Raw genomic sequence first — 8,439 nt, forward strand, 5'->3', positions numbered from 1 at the left:
AGGCACCATGCTGTGTACACCCCCACCCTCCAGCCCCAGGTTTGCAGGCTGCTGCACGTGCTGGAGGCTCCACGCTTGGCGACCAAGGACCTGGGATTTGAAGAACTCCAGCTTGGCCTTGTTAATGCCAGAAGAGCTTTGTGTCTGTTCGTTCCGTATTTTCAGAACACCTCAGTGCCAGGTAACATGCTAAGTAGATACTGGAGACATAAAGATGAAGAAACAGGATCCATCCGTCGAAGAGCTCAGGGAGACACTTGCATAAACAAATAGGTGATAACGTGCTTCTGGCTGGTTTTAGTGTCTGAGGCGTTGTACGGTGTTAGGAAGTGGGAAGGTGTCCGGAAAGCATACAGGAAGCAGCCTTTGAGTTATGGCCTCGGTAGGTGGATGGGTGATTTAAGGTTTCTCTCAAAATTGACATTATGCTTCATGGAGCAGTAAAGTGAAACCTGTTCATTCTCATGCATTGTTGGTAGGAGAATAAAGTGGCACAGCCTCTTCAGAGAGCAATTTGGCAGCGTCTGTCAAAATTTAAATCGCACATCCTTCTTGCATTTGTGCAGGACAGACACTGGGAGTGCAGTGTACGCGTCAGATAAATACCCAGGAGTAGAAGAGGGGGACAGCCTGTTCGTTTATCCCGCACAGGAGCTCATGGGTTCACGGAGATACTCCTTGTATTGTTAATAATATCAAAATGTTGGAAACAAACTAAATATCTATCAATAGGGGAATGGTTAGATGTGGTACATCCACACAGTGCAGCCTCAGAGCTGTTGAAAAGAATGCTGTGAAGGAACAGTATCTACCCCCATCTGGGTTTTATGAAGAGGGACAGGTCGAGGGGGTGTGTGCTGTGCATGTCTGTGCACACGCGTCTGGAAGGTGGCCTCTGCCACCAGACAGAGAGACGGGCATGTTCTGATGGCATTTTTTTAATTAAGTTTTTTTTACTAAATGCCATGTGCCACCCTTATTTGGACCCTGGAACAGAAATAGGAAATGAGTGGCATCTGAAAAAGTCTGGAGTGGGGTTACGAGTTATGTTGCAGTGTTGAGTTCATTTTGACAGCTCCCAAGGTAATAATGTGAGATGCTAAAATCAGGGGAGACTGCATGAGCGGTATAGCCATTTTCCACGTTACCGCTGCAACTTCCCTGTAGATCTAAAATTATTCCAAAATTTTAAAGTTTTTAAATTTTAATGAAACCCATCAGATTGAATCTGCAAAGTGTTTGTGTCTGAGAACGAACAGGTTTGGAAAGTTAAAGCTCCTTCCCTTCCCTCCTGTCGATTTAGGTCGAAGAATTCCATCCACTGACGCCAACCCGCCGTCTGGCGGGAAGGGCTTCAAACTCCGAAGACAGCCTTCAGAGCCGAAGCGGAGCTGCTGCTGACCGAGCCTCGGCCTCCAGGCTGATGATGAAGTAGGTGGTCCTGAAAGTTAGCAGGAGGGTGGGGCCCTGTCGCCAGGTGTCGCCTCGCCAGTCTTGGATCTTCTTCGGACAAAAAGGATTCCCAGATATTGGCCGGTTCTGTTTCCTCTTTGGAGACCGCAGCAATAATACTTCAGTCTGTGGACTTGGATCATGTAAAGACTCTGGTGTACAAAGGGACTGCTCCATCCTTGGCTTCTGACCTTGCTCAGAAGGAGTGTATAATCTTATGGACGGTGGGCTTAAATTGTTGCATAGTTTTATAACCCAGATTTTATGTAACATTTGTAAAGGGAAGATTCGCACTTTGGTGGTTCTTGAGGGACAAAAGACCCTTGTGGAGATGACTGTTTCCTTGGTTTTCCGTGACCACTGTTGGAGGGAGCTGTGTCACTTAAGATGTGGGCACCATCAGCGGAGGGGTGGCAGTTACTATTAGCAGCTAAAGTGCGTTGTTTATAGTGCTGAGGAGATGGTTTCACCCCCACCGTCTCTAAAGCACTTTCCACTGATCGCATCCGCCCCGGACCCGCACAGGAAACGCACGGCAGCAAGTGCGCGGCTTGCCCTGGGTTTGCCGCCTGACACGGTCATGTGTGTGTCACCAGGCATGCGGCTGGCACCTTTTTAAAAATAAGCTCTCATGATCAAGATGGTGATGGTGGAGGAGCTGCCTGGAATAAGTGGAACCACATATGTTTAAGTTGACGAGCAATGGTTTAAAAAAAGAAGAAGAGGGAAGAGGAAGTGGTGTAAATGCTGTCCATTTTTATTTAACCGAAATATTTTGGTGGGGAAAACAATTACCTGTTGCTTAGCATATGTAAAGTTGTAGTCTGTATTTATGAGACCATTGCTTAAAGGTTATAAATTATGTAAATACATTAATAAATTCTATGTTTCATTCAACACTCCATTTAGTCTTGCACCCAGCCTCACGCATGCCCACCCGTTTCTCAGCCTGCCCACAGGAGGCTCTTGGAAGTGCCCGTGGCTTGCAGTCCCGCCTTCCCTTCCACCCCCTCCACACCCAGCTGGAAGTCCTTGGAAAGACAGATGCCACTATGACAAGCCAGACCAGCCCTCCCTAGCCTTGGGGTAAAAGATCAAGGTCATCATTTACCTGGTCTTGGTACTAAGTTTCTTTGAGCTTTTACAGCGACCTCAGACCAGCGGTTTTAAGGGAGCTTTCCTTGTTAACAATTCAGCGTGTCTTTCCCTTTCCCTTACTTCCCCGCCTCTGTTAGTGGTTAACATTCTTTTCCCTCAGGGAGCCTAATGAGGTTTTTAATATAATATAAAAATAAAGCACTGAAGTGAAGTTGGTGAAAATTTGTTCCTGGTCTAATCTGGCACCCTTCCAACCTGAGTGTTGTAAGAGAAGGAAATTTACAAGATTAAATAGGAAATGAAACAGCTTGAATTTTGAACTAAATTGTGTTTTCTGAGCTATCCTTAAACTGAACAGTCGAAACTTTAAAAAATAATGGTTATTTCTTTGTGCCCCCCACTTGATACGGATAGATTTTAATGGGAAAATTATAATCCAAATTAAGTAAGAAACGACTCCCTTTTCCTTGGTGTGTCTCTTAAGCATTTGGGATTGTTTATCCTCTTACTGAAATCATACAGAAGGAATATAGGTTGCGAAAATTCTGACATTGCTTTGTTTAAAATATATGTGGACTCTGTACTCCCCTGGCATCGTACTCCCTTCCCAGCGTGAAATCAGCGAGCTTTAAGAGGGGACACAGGATTCCCAGGGCTGGGCTCTTTACCCCTGAAGGTGGTTTAACTTTATTTCATGTACATCCAAATGGATCAGGGCATCAGACCACTGCCCTGGTTTGTCCCTAACGTTCCCACTGCTGGGCCTCTATCTCCATGACAACAAAATAAAAACAAAGGTTGCTGGACTCATTACCGAAGAGGCAGTGCTTGTGTGGCCCTTTCTGTCTTATTTCCCCAAAACATGACGCAAATCTGTGACCTTCACGTTTTTTCCATCAAACCTGTCAGTCAGTGTGGATGATTTCACGGTATCTGGGTGCACAGGGAAAGGCAGGGTGCTTCGCGCCTCATCTTATTGGTGCGGCCTCCGAATACCTCTGATCCCCTTGTGACATCTGCTGCCTGTGGCCCTGCACGGCCCGTCTCTCCACCCTCTGCAGCTGCTCTCTCTTCTGACTTCTCGCTCCCCTTCTCGGGTCCCCCCCACCCCCAGGGCCTCTTCTCCCTGGTTTCCTCCATCTGTCTCGGGAGCTGACATGGTCCTGTTTCTCATGTCGTTTCTGATGCTCAGCAGCAACTGCAGCTTGCTGTCTCAGATCCGTAATCCATACTCGAGAGAGCGGGGTGGGGGGGGTTGCTTTCCAGTGATTTTCTTTGCTTCTAAAATGCAAAGATGAATATTAAAGTCAGAAGCAGTGTTTTAAGCACATTTCGGATTATTAACCTGGTTGAACAGTGATCTGATACATATTTTATATATTCTTCATTCTTAGTTCTTATGAGAAAAGGCTAGATTTTAAAGGAATTGAGACATAGCCCATCCATAAAAATCTCCTTTTGGTTCTCTTACAACGCAGGGCCATTTTTTAAAACTTTGGGGACTAAAAAAGAGAAAGATCATTAATTAGCTGCAAGTGTATATTGATTCCTCTCAGAGAAATTGAAATGAGCTCTTTGCAGGTGTCCAATCCTAGTAACCATTGGTCTCTAGAACTCTTCTTTCACACAAGGGTTTTTCTGATTCTGTGATAACTAATTAACTATCATTTGGTGATTAAAGAACTTAAAGTATGAGTATGATTAAGTGCCCTTCATCTTAAACTCTCTTTGAGAAGTGATTAGGGAGAAGTACCTATTGCAAGCCCTTCTGATTCCAGATGAAACCCCTGTCACCTGCTTTTCAGCCGTAGTCAGGATAAGTTCAACACACAGCAACTGAAAGATTTGGTTCCTTTAAAATAGCACACTTCCTTGTTGCCTGTTTATGATTTTGTTTGAAGTGCCCGCCTCCCCTGACATATGCCCCTCCCAAATGCCTCCCCACATCCGAAAGGACTGAGCCTTTTGTACTGAAGGCTTCATCTCCTCCTCTCTGTGGGCTGGTGTCCTTCTTGAGGTCTTTTTTATTATTTTTAAGTATATAGAAAGGGAGAGAAAACCACACTTAATTTCAGGACTTCTCTTAAAGTTTTGTATTTCTTTCTTTTCTCAAGAAGGAAAAGAGGCCTAGGAGACCTCCTGAATTAAGCTCTGGGAGAGAGAGTAATGAAAATGTCCTTCGATGGGCAGCCCAGGGCTTTCCTGGAGTCACCAGGCCGGAACATCTGTGCCATTGCAGCGCTGCGTTAAGGTGGGGCAGGTGTGATGCAGTTACCCTGCACCAACTGGCATGTCAGCCTCAGAGCTCAAAAAGGCATCAGTTCATTGTTACACGCATCTTCTATAGTCTGAAATCAAGTTGCAAAAGAGGTTATATAAATTCTTATAAGCATTTTTTCACTCATTTTTTTTTCAGAATACACTAAGAATGTGATTCATGGCCCCTTGGTGCATAAGAATATGTGCACAGTATGTTTTGTGTGCGTCTCCCACACATTCTGGTGTCTTAGCAAGACCCTGTATAAGTCATGAGAGAATCCTTTCCTTCTGGGGAAAAGTTACTGGAATTCCCTTAACTCTGATCTGTACCAGGTTCCTGCTTTAGAACATCTGGGGGGAAATGACAGCCCACAAACTCAGGCTGGCTCTCCTCCCTAAACTCATTAGGCTGCAAATGTTCCTCCTGTCTCCGTAATGAAAGTTAAATGACAGTGATAAGCTAGTTGGTGGAAAGCTGTAAAACATCTTCGTTATTTGAATTTGTTTTAAAGGGACTAGCCGCATGACATCTGTTGACGGTGTGACTGCAAGAGGTAGTCTGCCTCTTAACAGTAATTTTTAAAGGAAGAAACGGAAGGTGCCTTCAAGGGTCAAGCTGTTACTATATACCTGCCCTCAATTAGCTTGGACCATCAAAACTGTTCAAATAATTCGAGGGAACATTTAAGGGATGTGTTTTAACTCCTGTGGTACTATGATAAAAAATAGTCTGGGGGGAGGGTATAACTCAGTGGTTAGAGCACATGCTTAGCTTGCACGAGGTCCTGGGTTCAACCCCCAGTACCTCCATTAAAATAACTAAATAAATAAACCTAATTACCTCCCCTTCCAAAAAAAAAAAAATAGTCCAAGCAACAGATATATCCAGGAGATAAGCATTATACTGTGTAATTTTAGAGGAGGGACGTGGGGGTGCAATTTAGCCTCAGACTGAAAGAAACAACCTCTGGCAATTTCCCCTGACAGCAGAGTTACTTGTCTTGACTTCCAATAATACAAATCCAGGCAGTGTGATTATCTGATTTGCAAGAAACATTAATGGAATTCTGGGGCATTCATCCTGTTTTATATGCAAATGAAAGTGTAAAAAATATTAGGCAGGTATGACATTTTTCAGGAGCCTCCCCTTTTTCAGTCTAAGAGAATGAAAAGGGAGACAGACCTGTTGTGATCAAGTTTCATTAGACATAATGAAGAAAGTGAATGCGTAGAACCAGGAATCTCCATATGTCTCCGTTTGTCCTTCAGGATTCTCTTAGTCTATGGGAAAATGATTTACTCTCCAACTCTAGAAGGAAGGATTTCCAGTAGCATAAGGTCAGCTTAAATTTGATGGTCTGTCCCCTCAGAAAGAGCTAATATCTGTGTTCTTCCCTTTGAGAGTACAATCCATTATAGACATGCTAGAATAGTTTTAGCTTCAAAACAAATGGATTCAGACATTTAATAAAAAGGAAAATCTTAAATCATCCATCTTTTCCTTTCATTACCTGGAACATTTTAGATACATAGTAAGATTAGGATCTGTCATCAGCAGATAGCAGAATTACAACCATGGGGTGTTAACAAAAACTTGAACATTTATCGCCAGTTCATTTTCAGACCTGTGTGGTCCTGGTGTCCATTCCCTCATCAAATGCTTCATAATTGAAACAAACAAAATTCTGGGTAGCTTTCCATGAACAGGAATTCAGGTGCCAAGAATTCAGCCAAGTAATGGGAAATCCGGAGATAGTAATGATTTTTTGAAAGAGCCTTCCCTGGTTGGCAGTTTTAAACTGTAGCCCTCCGTGATCTCCTTAATTCTGCAAAAGAAACAAAACATGCTGGTTTTGATGCAACTTCTTGAGTCAGGAACTTTTCTGTGTTTCTGGAAGCGTATTGTTGAATGCAGTAGTTCAGAGGAAATCGTCTTTAAGATAGCATTTCACAGGAAGGGCTGATAATCTTCACTCAGAGTTGCACCTGTCCCGGAAACTCCCCTGTCTTAGGTCTTGTGGAGAAGCTGGGCCTCCCTTCTTCCCCGAGGCAAGCCCAGAGTCCGCTGAGCACCTGCGGGCGTGCGGCGAGTCCACTCCCACTTAGAACGTCGCCAGCCCCCAGCGGCATGTGGCTTCACCTTGAGGCTTAACCCTTCCTCAGTCTTCATTCATTTTTTCACTAACTTTGTCCTTGAATAATCAGTTTCACCCCCTGAAAAATGTCATAAGCAGGGCTTGAATTTGTGCACCTTCGCTTACTTTGCAAATGAGGTTATTACATAGTTTGTGGAACTTTTTCTTAACCCAGATCATGCATGTGATGTCGGAGTGACCGGCCCGTGCAGTGCGGGGAATGTTACCGGCAGCTGGCTCGTCAGAGCAACGGACGGGTGGCTCTGTTTTTAAACCATTTGTTGTATTGTGTAGACAGAGCTTTATTGCCCTGGAAGAGATTTTTTTTTTCGCTCTCATCCAGCTCACACTGTCATCTCTCTTTATGAGTCACTCACATAATTGTCAGGCATGCTTCTGACCTTCTTAAGAATTGACGTCTGGCCTTCTCAGTGATCAAAGCCGACCTCTTGCCTTACTTCCCGCTCCTCCTCACTTTGCGGCGGGCACTCCCTTAAAGACACACAGCACCAGCCGCCTCCTCGGCACAAGTGACATTCCTCCCCGTGCCACCTCACCTGGTGGCAGCAGTAGGGTTTGCCCACCACGTCCAGCAAGGGAGGCCCAAGACAACCAGTACTGTCAGAAAACACAAAGGCTAATTTTAGGTGAAGAATCCGGTATTTCCAGAGTGGGGACAGGCAGCAAGCACTAGCTTACAGCGGCAACCCAACTGCCTAACAACGTGGTTTTTACCAGTTGGTGATGAGACAGTTTTAGTATCAGAACTTCACTTCGTTTGTAGTAGAGCATTTGTTACAGTGTGCAAAATTCCAAGTCTAAAGTCTTAAAGAGAAACAGCTGAGATGAGCATAGACATTGCAAAAAAAAAAAAAGCTAAGCTGTTGTATCAGCAGTTATTTCTACTAAGAATGTCATACCTTTTCAACACCTGATGCAAGGAGTATTTGTGCCTTTATATAATAGCGTCTATTATGAAAAAAAAATTAAGTTGCTTACAGTTTAGGCCAGCTTGTAGCACTATAAACAGCCCAGATTTATAGCCGTGGCTTCCCTGCATGAAGCGTCGCTTGATTACCTGTGGTGAAATATTGTAACGATGGTTTGCCAAGCTTATATGGATGTTTGAAGACCTTATTTTTGCAGTCTTAACCTTGGGCTGGACCTAAGTGTATATATAAACCATATGATGTCTGTACTGTTTGTAGATGCCGACGAAAGAAAACTAGATCTTTTGATTTTTGTTGTAAGATTTTTCTTTTTGTACTTAGGCTGGTAGTAGATAGTTTGCAAATGGTGTTCAATTTGGCATACTTTTAAACTATCTTGTTTTAGCTTGAATATCCGATACTCAACTTTTATAGAGTATGACGTGACAAGTCACTACAGCATTTGTTGTTACTGTAAGCAGGGTGTAAGCGTTTTGTTAATAAAATGCTATGTTTACAGATATATGTATTTGCCTTTCAATTGGTTTCTCTTTGTGAGTTTTCAT

General features: G+C 43.7%; 1 protein-coding gene across 1 annotated transcript in view; it reads left to right on the forward strand.

Moving 5' to 3' along the window:
- Positions 1-2,349, forward strand: part of RAB22A (RAB22A, member RAS oncogene family) — a 43,978-nt gene extending 41,629 nt beyond the window's left edge. The window contains exon 7 of the mRNA XM_031687669.2: positions 1,304-2,349. Coding sequence (XP_031543529.1) covers positions 1,304-1,401 — 98 coding nt within the window. The 3' untranslated portion in view covers positions 1,402-2,349. The remainder of the gene's footprint in view (positions 1-1,303) is intronic.
- Positions 2,350-8,439: the final 6,090 nt, after the last annotated feature.

The sequence above is a fragment of the Vicugna pacos genome, chromosome 19 (genome assembly GCF_048564905.1).
Source record: "Vicugna pacos chromosome 19, VicPac4, whole genome shotgun sequence".
NCBI lineage: Eukaryota > Metazoa > Chordata > Mammalia > Artiodactyla > Camelidae > Vicugna > Vicugna pacos.